We start from the raw sequence: 10,840 nt of genomic DNA on the forward strand, positions 1-10,840 counted from the left end.
TTAACTCTATTAATATCTATATGTGGAGGAAGCTGCCACAGACTTCAGACCGGAACATGTTTAATTTCTTTAGCATTTTCTGTTAGCACCGCCAACTAGCTAATACCGGCTAACATTCGCTCGTGAACTTATTAGCGACATTTCAGACCAAACTAGGAATATAGAGGCTGGAGTTGCTCACCCAGAGTTAGCATGAATTAAATTAGAGCAATTTAATTATCTTGTTTAACTTATTTGTTAACTTTACAGCGAAGCTACTGAGGGAGTTCTAGCTAACTCGGAAGACGTAATCTTAACTTGCTGTCTGAAGCAGCCAATCAGACGTCAAAGTTTCTACAGAAGGAGCCAATCAGACATCAAGGTCATTATACAAACAGCCAATCAGAGGTCAGCTTATCTACAGAGGTTAGTATAATCCCACACACAGAGTTTCTTGGACGAAGTTGATGTAAGAAATTTATAATTTTTCTGTTTTAAGAAATTCCTGAGATTTAAATAATTTCATAAGTAATTTATTTATTGTAATTTGGCAGTCTTCACGTCATAAAAAATTCAAGAGTTGTGAATACTTTTATAAGGCACTCCACACTGCAAAAAAACGTGTTTCTGGGTGAGTGAACATTGAAGGACATTTTATGTGAAAAATATCTAAATAAACCTAACATGTCATATTTTTCAGATTCTTTTGAAAGGAAGACCAAAGAGTTTATTTAGATCTGTTTTAAAATGAAGGAAATCCTCATGAAACAAAACCAGAATAATCTTGTTTAATTCAAAAAAACTTAAAGCAACATTTCATAGTAACTGTTTATGATATAGAAACCTATTTCATGACAATTAAACCTGCAATATAACAAACTGCAGACTGTTGTTTTAACAGTTTCCTGTTGTCTCTGCATCAGCGGCTTGACTTGGAAAACAAGAGCATAAAAGTCCTCACTGTAAAACTTTAGTTAGATCAACAGGGAAATATTTGTGAATCCAAAGGAATGAAACTTTTAGCAGCTTTAGACGTAAAAACTCTGGTGAGAAATAAGGAAGAGGCTGTGAAACACTGAAGTTTTTCTCCAAATGTTGCATCCGTCCTCCTCCGGCGTTGCTTCACCCGTTTTTCTGTCCAAGCTGTCCCAGAAGTCCCCGTCCCTCCGGTCGGAGGACAGGGACGTTCAGGAGACGCTGGCTGTCGGTCCACTTCCTCCGTTCCCCTGAGACTGAAATCTGTGACGCTCCAGGTGAGGCGCTAACGCCTAGCAGGCGCTAACGCTTAGCTTGGGCCTCTTCTGCTGCAGCAAAACAAGAAGCAGAGTTTACTGACAGGAAGCCATCACATCGATTTTAATAGTTTTAACTTTCATGGCTTTTATGTAGTTTTTGAATTTGGCTGCAAACTTAATGATTATTTTAGCAATCGATTAACTGCAACGTTCTGGAGATTTTTCATTTCAAACCTTATTTATAAAGCATATTTATTTATTACTCAGTTGACCAAAGAGCTTCACAACATCAAAGGTAGATAAACGACAAAACAAAAATCAGTTTAGCAAAAATAATCAGACAATTAGAAAATTGGCAGAAAAAAACAAACCCTATAATATTAGTAGAAATCAAGACACTTATTTTCAGCTGCAGAAAGTTACAAAAAAAAAATAACAATAATCTTGGAATCAGTGAAGTAATAATATCCCCAATTTCTAATTTAAAACAATTTTTACATTTTTTTAAAATGTATTAATTTATTTTATTGAACCATTTAAATGTTTTTATACAATATTATAAAAATATTAAAGAGAATCAAATAATTTAACTATATTTTTTAAAAAGAAAATCAACATTTTCATTTTATTTCTTAATAGTCAACAACAGGATTCCTTTAGTGAATGTTTGATGATTTGTAGTAAAAGATGTGGCTACAGTACTGCACCTCTCTTCCTGGCGGCCTCCTCCCTCTGCTTCTTGATGATGGCCAGCCGGGCCAGGTCGGCCCTGGCCTGCTCTGTCTTCCCCTCCATGTGCAGCTTCCTGTAGCGCTCCGCTGATTTCTGCTTCTCGATCTCCTCTCTGAGGAGCAGAAGGAGGGAAAGCCTCAGCGGCGGCGCCACAGAGCGACTCCAGGAGCAGGAACGCGGCGCCTACCTCTCCCTGCGGCTCAGCTCTCTGGGCGCGCTCACGTCAACCTCTGTCACCTTTTTGCTCTTCTGAGAGACTCGGTTTGGATTCTCGATTTCTATGAGGCCCTCCACTCCGCTCCTCTTCCTGGACTGGGTGTGGAAAACAAACGGTTACAGCACAATGTTGTGAAACAACTAGTAAACTTTTTATTCAAAATAAAACTTTAAAATTTAACGACACTATATATGTAGAAATACTGGAGATAATTTTTAAAGCAGAGGTGTCCAAAGTTTCTGGTTTGTAAAGCAGAATTTTGTTTTTGTTTTCTGTGTGTAAAGTTGGTAATTTACCAAAATAAAGTGAAGTGAATCTAAGTTTTCAGTAAGACACTCTGCGCTCACCTCAGACTCGTCTTCACTGCTGCTCTCCTCCTCTGACTCTGAGCTCTCCTTCTCCGCTCCGCCGCTCTCCTCCTGTTAAACCACAGACGTCTCATCGCTGCAGACGAGCTTCACAGGAAATCTGGTTCTTTCTGCCGCAGGACCTTCACTCACCTTCTCTCTCTGGAGTCTCATCTGTCGGTCGATCTCCTCCGGGTTGCTGAACTGCTTCCCTCGGCCCTTGTGGCCCTTTTTTCCTGCAGGATTTAGAGAAAGTCATTGGTGTGTGTGAAGTAACGCTGTATGAACTACGCTGAGCTTCAGTGTAGAAAATCTGACATCCAAACATTTCTATTATGACCTTTGTTTACTTTCTCTTCTCTGACTCCTGGATTAATATATTAACTTAAATTCTGCTTCCATAAAACTCTTTAGTTTTGCTTATTCCAGAGGTTCATTGAGCTTGTTAATAATATCAATTGTTATTGTTATTATTCTTGTCATGAAAATAAATATTTCTGGACGATGCATCGTCCCAGAAGTTATAAAGGACAATATTCTAGTTTTGAGAATATTTTCCAGTAATATAACGGTAATGGTATAATAATAATAATGTAAGAAAACATTCTCAAAGATCAATAAACTTTAAATTATAATGAACATTTAACACTGGAACTGGAAGACATTTTAAATATACAAAATACACAAACAACAGAAACAACAAATAAAATGAATTATTAAGTTTCTGTAAACAAAAGTGACCTGGATAAAAAGGCTGGTTGAGAACAGACTGAAGACTTTTATCATCCAGTTTTTGGTAGAAAAACAATAAATTATGCAAATGGGTATTATTGAGCTCATTTTAATTTATCAAGTGATTAATTCATTTATTGCGACAAGTCTAATAATAAAAAATTTTTTTGTAAGCACCTTCATCTGCACTGAAGGACATCTTAAAATATACATAAAATGACAAAAGTGAGTGTCTTTAGTCAGAGTCTTCTGCAAGTTCACTGTAATACTGACTGCTACAGAAGATCTTTCCTGCTAACAGCCATCATCATCCACAATACTCTCTGAAGAGTTTAACTAGGCCTGTTGCAATAAACTAATCGCTTGATAAATTAAAACCAAAACAAATGTTCATCAGAATTATAAAGTTTATTTATCTTTGAGTTGAAATCAGCTCAGTTTCATAAACTGTGTTGCTGGCTGCAGATTACTGCTAACATTTCTGCTGTAAACACAGATAATTGATCCTAAACTCGTTTGCAATAAATACATGTTGAGACAACTTCACATTACATCTGTGATTCATCATGCAATCCTACCGTTCGTCCACTAGGGGTCAACAACCTAAAATGTTCACGTAAGCTAATAAGGTTAAATCTACTCTTGCTAAAAGTAATTATACACATAAAACGGACAATTTAAAAAGGTAAGATATAACATATACCTTACCTTTTTATGTCGGCTTCATCGGCACATATTAGAAATTATAATTTTTTCTTAAATAATATCTGTGATCTGTTAGTCACCTAGCATGCTAACAGCTAAACATGTGCGAGTTGAACGGGTTTTATGAAACTTTTAGCAGTCGGAACAGAAGAAAATACTCACCACCGCGCGGCATTGTTTCCTGGTAAAGACTCCAAAGAAGAAAAAGTCAACGAACCATCCAAGGAGTCAAACAGAAGACCGTAAAGACTGGGATTTAAAAGGCTAAGGAGTAACTACTTTGTCTCTCGCGCTGTCAGCCTCCTCGATGGTATCGGCGCATGCGCAAAAGTGAGGACTAACCCAATCGCTGTACAGACTGAGCTGAGAATCCTCCAATCAGATTAAGAGCCACCACCTCCAGCAGCCCATTCACAAAATATAGAGAAATATTGATTCGGCTGTGATCAAATCAATACTGTGGGGTCATTTAAACAGAGCTGTAAAGTAAAAATGTAAAAGTATTTCTTTACTGTACTGATTTTTCAGGTATCTGTACTTCACGTAAGTATCTCTCTTTCTGACAACTTTTTACTTTAACTCCCCACATTTTAATATTTGTACTTTCTACTCCTTACATTTTGCATAATATTAACATTACTCCTATGATAATGACATGGAGTCAGATCAAATCGGGAGAAATCCTCCACTCACACAAAAATATTTCTGCAAAAGGACTAACCCCATTGCTGCGCAGACGGCGACTGGGTTACATATTATTACATTATTTATGTACATATTTACATATATACAGGCACCAAAACAAAAAAGATCACAGATTAAATTGTATTTTATATTGAATATAAATTTTATTTTGAAATCCAAACAGCATTCTACAAAAAAGAAACAGTGATATTTCAGCACAGGTAGCAGTGAGCCTTCTAGACATTTATAATAAATAATGAAGGGGTTATTTTTATTATTATTAATTTTTCCAACAAAATGTGATTTTTTAACAAAAACAAACATTTTTAATTTGTCTTTTGTTTCCACAGCTAAATAAAAAAACAACCACAAAGCACCAAAACAGAATAATGATGACGTATTAAAATGTTTGTCCAGCTTTTAAATTTAGTATTAATATAAAGAAAACCAACGCAGAAAATTATAAGAGAAAGTTAGTTATTTTTTAATGCAGTTTATAAAAATAGGCTGTATGTGGAAATAATCACAGATGAAAATAAATATATTTCATTTATATTTTAAAAATGGGACAAAAACAGGAAGCAGCTGAATCGACTTACATCCTGTTAAAAGCTGAATGTCTTATTGTGAGGAAAACTGACTCGTGGTTTTATTTTACTGCCTTTTATCTTTAAAAAACTCTAAAAAAATAATAAAAAAAACCCAAAGATCTAACCAGACCGGATTGTCATTTTTTTCTTCGGTGTTGAGTTTTCATGTCTTCGATTTCTTTCTCCATCAGGTGGTACTCCACTGTAGTTTCTGTCAGCTTGAAAGAAGAAATTAAATTACAGAATGTAATACTTTAATGAATTTATTAACATAACCAGAAAACATGGAAAGTAAAGTGCAAAATAGAATATAAAATGTTTTACAGAGGCAATTTGGATAACAACTAATAGGGGTTTGAAATTCATATCATATTTATTATTATTTCATAGTGAGAAGACAAAATTAGGCGTCACCATGTCCATCAGAACTTCAATCTTTGATTTTAGAAGGTTATTTTCTTCCTCCAACTGCAGATTTCGTTTCTTAAGCCGCTGCACCTCCTTAGTAGAAGCATTTCCACCAGATTCTGGTTGAAGAAAAACATTTAAATCATCTGATAACGGCTACATTCAGAAGAACAAGTCTGAATAAAAGCCGTCCTCACCTGTTATCCACTGTCCGTCCTCAAATTTCCAGCTCTGGCCTCCTAAGTTCATCGCTGGAGGTCCCGACTCCAGGCCAAGCTCTATTTCTCTTGTTGAGCGATCCAACTGAAACACAACAAAACAAATAACTATCAGCACAACTTTATATGTTTCGAGATCTTTCCAGATGAAATAAACAAAATTACATTATTGGCACAATATTATGAAGCACTGCAAACAGAGGAGAGCAGAGTCCCCAAAATGTAACTAAAGTAAGAGTAGAAATACTTCAACATATTTTTACTCAAGTTAAATAAAAGATAGCAATCATAGAAGAGTAAAAAGGTATTTGGTAAAAAGTCTACTCAAGTAGTGAGCAACTGATCAAATTATCAATCAATTCATATTTAGAAATTACATCATCAGACGACTCCTCCATGGGCTGCCACCTTATCGTGGTGGAGGGGTTTGAGTGTCCCAATGATCCTAGGAGCTATGCTGTCTGGGGCTTCATGCCCCTGGTAGGGTCACCCAAGGCAGACAGGTCCTAGGTGAGGGACCAGACAAAGCGCAGCCCGAAGACCCCAATGATGAGTAAAAACATTGGACTTGGCGTTCCCTCGCCCGGACGCGGGTCACCGGGGCCCCACTCTGGAGCCAGGCCTGGAGGGGGGGCACGATGGCGAGCGTCTGGTGGCCGGGCTTTTACCCATGGAGCCCGGCCGGGCTCAGCCCGAAGAGGAAACATGGGCCCCCCCTCCCATGGGCCCACCACCCGTGGGAGGGGCCAAAGGGGTCGGGTGCAGTGTGGGATGGGTGGCAGCAGAGGGAGGGGACCCTGGCGGTCCGACCCTCGGTTGCAGAAACTGGCTCTTGGGACGTGGAATGTCACCTCTCTGGTGGGGAAGGAGCCGGAGCTAGTGCGTGAGGTCGAGAGGTTCCGGCTAGATATAGTCGGTCTCACCTCGACGCATGGCTCTGGTTCTGGAACCAGTCTCCTTGAGAGGGGCTGGACATACTTCCACTCTGGAGTTGCCCAGGGAGAGAGACGTCGGGCAGGAGTGGGCATACTTGTTGCTCCCCATCTCGGCGCCTGTACGTTGGGGTTTACCCCGGTGAACGAGAGGGTAGCATCCCTCCGCCTACGGGTGGGGGGACGGGTTCTGACTGTCGTTTGTGCTTACGGGCCGAACGACAGTTCAGATTACCCACCCTTTTTGGAGTCCTTAGAGGGGGTACTGGAGAGTGCTCCTCCTGGGGACTCCCTTGTTCTGCTGGGGGACTTCAACGCTCACGTGGGCAACGACAGTGAGACCTGGAGGGGCGTGGTTGGGAGGAACGGCCCGCCCGACCTGAACTCGAGCGGTGTTCTGTTGTTGGACTTCTGTGCTCGCCATGGATTGTCCATAACGAACACCATGTTCAAGCATAAGGGTGTCCATATGTGCACTTGGCACCAGGACACCCTAGGCCGCAGTTCGATGATCGACTTTGTCATCGTTTCATCGGATCTGCGGCCGTATGTCTTGGACACTCGGGTGAAGAGAGGTGCGGAGCTGTCCACTGACCACTACCTGGTGGTGAGTTGGCTCCGGTGGTGGGGGCGAAAGCCGGTCAGACCTGGCAGGCCCAAACGTGTTGTGAGGGTCTGCTGGGAACGTCTGGCGGAATCCCCTGTGAGACGGAGCTTTAACTCCCATCTCCGGCAAAACTTCGAACACGTCCTGGGGGAGGTGGGGGACATGGAGTCTGAGTGGACCATGTTCCGTGCCTCCATTGTCGAGGCGGCCGATCGGAGCTGTGGCCGCAAGGTTGTCGGTGCCTGTCGCGGCGGCAACCCTCGAACCCGTTGGTGGACACCTTCGGTGAGGGATGCCGTCAGGCTGAAGAAGGAGTCCTATCGGGCCTTTTTGGCCTGTGGGACTCCGGAAGCAGCTGATGGGTACCGGCAGGCGAAGCGGAATGCGGCTCGGGTGGTTGCTGAGGCAAAAACTCGGGCGTGGGAGGAGTTTGGAGAGGCCATGGAGAAAGACTTCCGCACGGCTTCGAGGCAATTCTGGTCCACCATCCGGCGTCTCAGGGGGGGGAAGCGGTGCAGCACCAACACTGTTTATAGTGGGGATGGTGTGCTGCTGACCTCTACTTGGGACGTTGTGGGTCGGTGGGCAGAGTACTTCGAAGACCTCCTCAATCCCACCAACATGCCTTCCACTGAGGAAGCGGAGCCTGGGGACTCTGGGTTGGGCTCTCCAATCTCTGGGGACGAGGTCGCCGAGGTGGTTAAAAAGCTCCTCGGTGGCAGGGCTCCGGGGTTGGATGAGATCCACCCGGAGTTCCTTAAGGCTCTGGATGTTGTAGGGTTGTGTTGGTTGACGCGACTCTGCAATATCGCATGGACATCGGGGGCAGTTCCCCTGGATTGGCAGACTGGGGTGGTGGTCCCCCTGTTCAAAAAGGGGGACCGGAGGGTGTGCTTCAATTATAGAGGGGTCACACTCTTAAGCCTCCCTGGCAAGGTCTATTCAGGGGTCCTGGGGAGGAGGGTCTGTCGGATAGTCAAACCTCGGATTCAGGAAGAGCAGTGTGGTTCTGGTTCTGGTCGTGGAACTCTGGACCAGCTCTACACCCTCGGCAGGGTCCTGGAGGGTGCATGGGAGTTCGCCCAACCAGTCTACATGTGTTTTGTGGACTTGGAGAAGGCGTTCGACCGTGTCCCTCGGGGAGCCCTGTGGGGGGTTCTCCGGGAGTATGGGGTACCGGGCCCTTTGATACGGGCTGTCAGGTCCCTGTATGACCGGTGTCAGAGTCTGGTCCGCATTGCCGGCAGTAAGTCGGGCTCGTTTCCGGTGAGAGTTGGACTCCGCCAGGGCTGCCCTTTGTCACCGATTCTGTTCATCACTTTCATGGACAGAATTTCTAAGTGCAGCCAAGGTGTTGAGGGGATCCGATTTGGTGGCCTTAGGATCTCATCTCTGCTTTTCGCAGACGATGTGGTCCTTTTGGCTTCATCAGATCGTGATCTGCAGCTCTCGCTGGAGCGGTTCGCAGCCGAGTGTGAAGCGGCCGGGATGGGGATCAGTGCCTCTAAATCCGAGGCCATGGTCTTGAGCCGGAAAAGGGTAGAGTGCCTTCTCCGGGTCAGGGGGGGTGTCCTGCCCCAAGTGGAGGAGTTTAAGTATCTCGGGATCTTGTTCACGAATGGGGGAAGAAGGGAGCGGGAGATCGACAGGCGGATTGGCGCAGCGTCTGCTGTCAAGCGGGCGCTGTACCGGTCCGTCGTGGTGAAGAGAGAGCTGAGCCAAAAAGCGAAGCTCTCGATTTACCGGTCGATCTACGTTCCCACCCTCATCTATGGTCATTAGCTTTGGGTCATGACCGAAAGAACGAGATCGCGGATACAAGCGGCCGAAATGGGTTTTCTCCGTAGGGTGGCTGGGCTCTCCCTTAGAGATAGGGTGAGAAGCTCAGTCATCCGGGAGGGACTCAGAGTAGAGCCGCTGCTCCTTCACATCGAGAGGAGCCAGTTGAGGTGGCTCGGGCATCTGGTCAGGATGCCTCCTGGACGCCTCCCTGGTGAGGTGTTCCGGGCACGTCCCACCGGGAGGAGACCCCGGGGAAGACCCAGGACACGCTGGAGGGACTATGTCTCTCGGCTGGCCTGGGAACGCCTCGGGATTCCCCCGGAGGAGCTAGAAGAAGTGGCCGGGGAGAGGGAAGTCTGGGCCTCCCTTCTGAAGCTGCTACCCCCGCGACCCGACCTCGGATAAGCGGAAGAAGATGGATGGATGGATGGATGGATCATCAGACGAGCCAAAAAATAAAAAATAAGTAAACATTTTGGTATTTTAATGACTAAAATTACAATAATTCATACAACAAAAATAACAAAATCAAGCAAAACATTTTTTTCCAAATCACTTTCTTTCAATAAAAACTTCTGAAATTTTAATAAAAACTGCAGGTGTGTGTTTTTCATTCAGTGGATAGAGAATCCAGAAATGTTACTCAAGTAAGAGTAGAAAAATTTCATAATACAATTACTACTAAAGTTAAAAGTACAGCGTGGTAAAATTACGCCTAATAGTACATAAAAAAAACTTGTTCAAGTAAATGTAATTTAATAATAAATACAACTAGTTACTACCCAACTGTGGTTACAATCACAAACTTATGCAGTTTATTTGGGTTTTATGTGATGAAGCCAAACAAAAAAATCAGAACTGTGAAGCTTTTCTAAATATTTTACAAATAAAACACAAAAGTGCCCACAGCATCTCCATCCACACGTTGAGTTACAACATTTCATTTAACTTTGGGATAAATGACGTTTTATGAATTTGAATCTGAATTGAACTTATTAATAGGTGACGTATTTCCTGGAATATCAGCGTAAACTCCAAATTCTCTATGAAAAACTCTGAAGTTTGTGGTTATAACGGTACAAAGTATGAAAAGATTGAAAAGTAAAAATATTTTCGGATTTTACCGTATGAAGGCTGGACAGAGATGCAGATTTACGAGGCGGAGTCTTCTTCGGGCTGAATGTATTTCCAAACAGCGGCATCAGGGATTTTTTAAAGTCCTAAGAGACAGCACACCGATGACGATGATGATGATGATGTTCAGTGAGTTTAACTCAGAAGTCTCGTTGCTACAGCCCGTTTCTGTCGTTGCTAACGACACCAAGTTACTCCAGCAGGTGAACAACAAAGACGTCCTGAGAGAAACACTAATTCCTGACAATAAACCTTAGCACTAAAATGATTAAAAGAACTTTAAATGTTACCTACAATATTTACCTCCATGGAGAAAATGTATTTAACGCCCTAACATCAAATTATCTTCTCTCCAGACAAGGATCCTAATGCGCAAGCGCGGAACTTACCATCACTCTAAAGTAGGAGTATTAATATGACCCAACTTTACCCCTAACTTAAATTTCAGCTACTAATTGTTTTGGTATGTTTCTGTAATAAACAATATATTAGGAGCGCTACATAATAATAATAATAATAATGTAATATATATGTAAAT

The 10,840-nt window shown here is 42.8% G+C and overlaps 2 protein-coding genes across 5 annotated transcripts; both read right to left on the reverse strand.

Annotated features, from left to right (window-relative positions):
- Positions 1–752: 752 nt before the first annotated feature.
- On the reverse strand, positions 753–4,272 carry LOC102234133 (28 kDa heat- and acid-stable phosphoprotein-like). Of its 2 annotated transcripts, none has more exons than XM_023340561.1 (6): positions 4,110–4,272; positions 2,664–2,746; positions 2,511–2,582; positions 2,134–2,258; positions 1,922–2,058; positions 753–1,280 (listed from the first exon to the last, which is right to left on the reverse strand). In XM_023340561.1, the coding sequence occupies exons 1-6, from the start codon at positions 4,120–4,122 to the stop codon at positions 1,258–1,260; spliced, it is 453 nt and encodes a 150-aa protein (XP_023196329.1). In that variant the 5' UTR covers positions 4,123–4,272; the 3' UTR covers positions 753–1,257. The 2 variants fall into 2 exon arrangements, with proteins under 2 accessions (XP_023196329.1, XP_014329031.1); XM_014473545.2 differs by having other exon boundaries at positions 753–1,283.
- Positions 4,273–4,808: 536 nt separating this feature from the next.
- cby1 (chibby family member 1, beta catenin antagonist) lies at positions 4,809–10,670 on the reverse strand. Of its 3 annotated transcripts, none has more exons than XM_023340659.1 (5): positions 10,597–10,657; positions 10,293–10,388; positions 5,827–5,932; positions 5,636–5,748; positions 4,809–5,432 (listed from the first exon to the last, which is right to left on the reverse strand). In XM_023340659.1, exons 1-5 carry the CDS (start codon positions 10,609–10,611, stop codon positions 5,409–5,411), a joined length of 354 nt encoding a protein of 117 aa, XP_023196427.1. In that variant the 5' UTR covers positions 10,612–10,657; the 3' UTR covers positions 4,809–5,408. The 3 variants fall into 3 exon arrangements, with proteins under 3 accessions (XP_023196427.1, XP_023196426.1, XP_023196425.1); XM_023340658.1 differs by having other exon boundaries at positions 5,092–5,439; positions 10,606–10,670; XM_023340657.1 differs by having other exon boundaries at positions 5,092–5,439.
- Positions 10,671–10,840: the final 170 nt, after the last annotated feature.

The sequence above is a fragment of the Xiphophorus maculatus genome, chromosome 10 (assembly GCF_002775205.1).
Source record: "Xiphophorus maculatus strain JP 163 A chromosome 10, X_maculatus-5.0-male, whole genome shotgun sequence".
In the NCBI taxonomy this organism is placed as follows: Eukaryota; Metazoa; Chordata; class Actinopteri; order Cyprinodontiformes; family Poeciliidae; genus Xiphophorus; species Xiphophorus maculatus.

Coding starts and splice junctions, on each gene's coding strand:
- cby1 (XM_023340657.1), bottom strand. Junction 5,749..5,826: donor GGACGGACAGTGGATAACAG/GTGAGGACGGCT, acceptor TTCTTCAACCAG/AATCTGGTGGAAATGCTTCT. Junction 5,440..5,635: donor TTGAAGTTCTGATGGACATG/GTGACGCCTAAT, acceptor TCTTCTTTCAAG/CTGACAGAAACTACAGTGGA.
- LOC102234133 (XM_014473545.2), bottom strand. Junction 2,583..2,663: donor TGAGACTCCAGAGAGAGAAG/GTGAGTGAAGGT, acceptor GTGGTTTAACAG/GAGGAGAGCGGCGGAGCGGA. Junction 2,059..2,133: donor GAGCTGAGCCGCAGGGAGAG/GTAGGCGCCGCG, acceptor TCTGCTCCTCAG/AGAGGAGATCGAGAAGCAGA.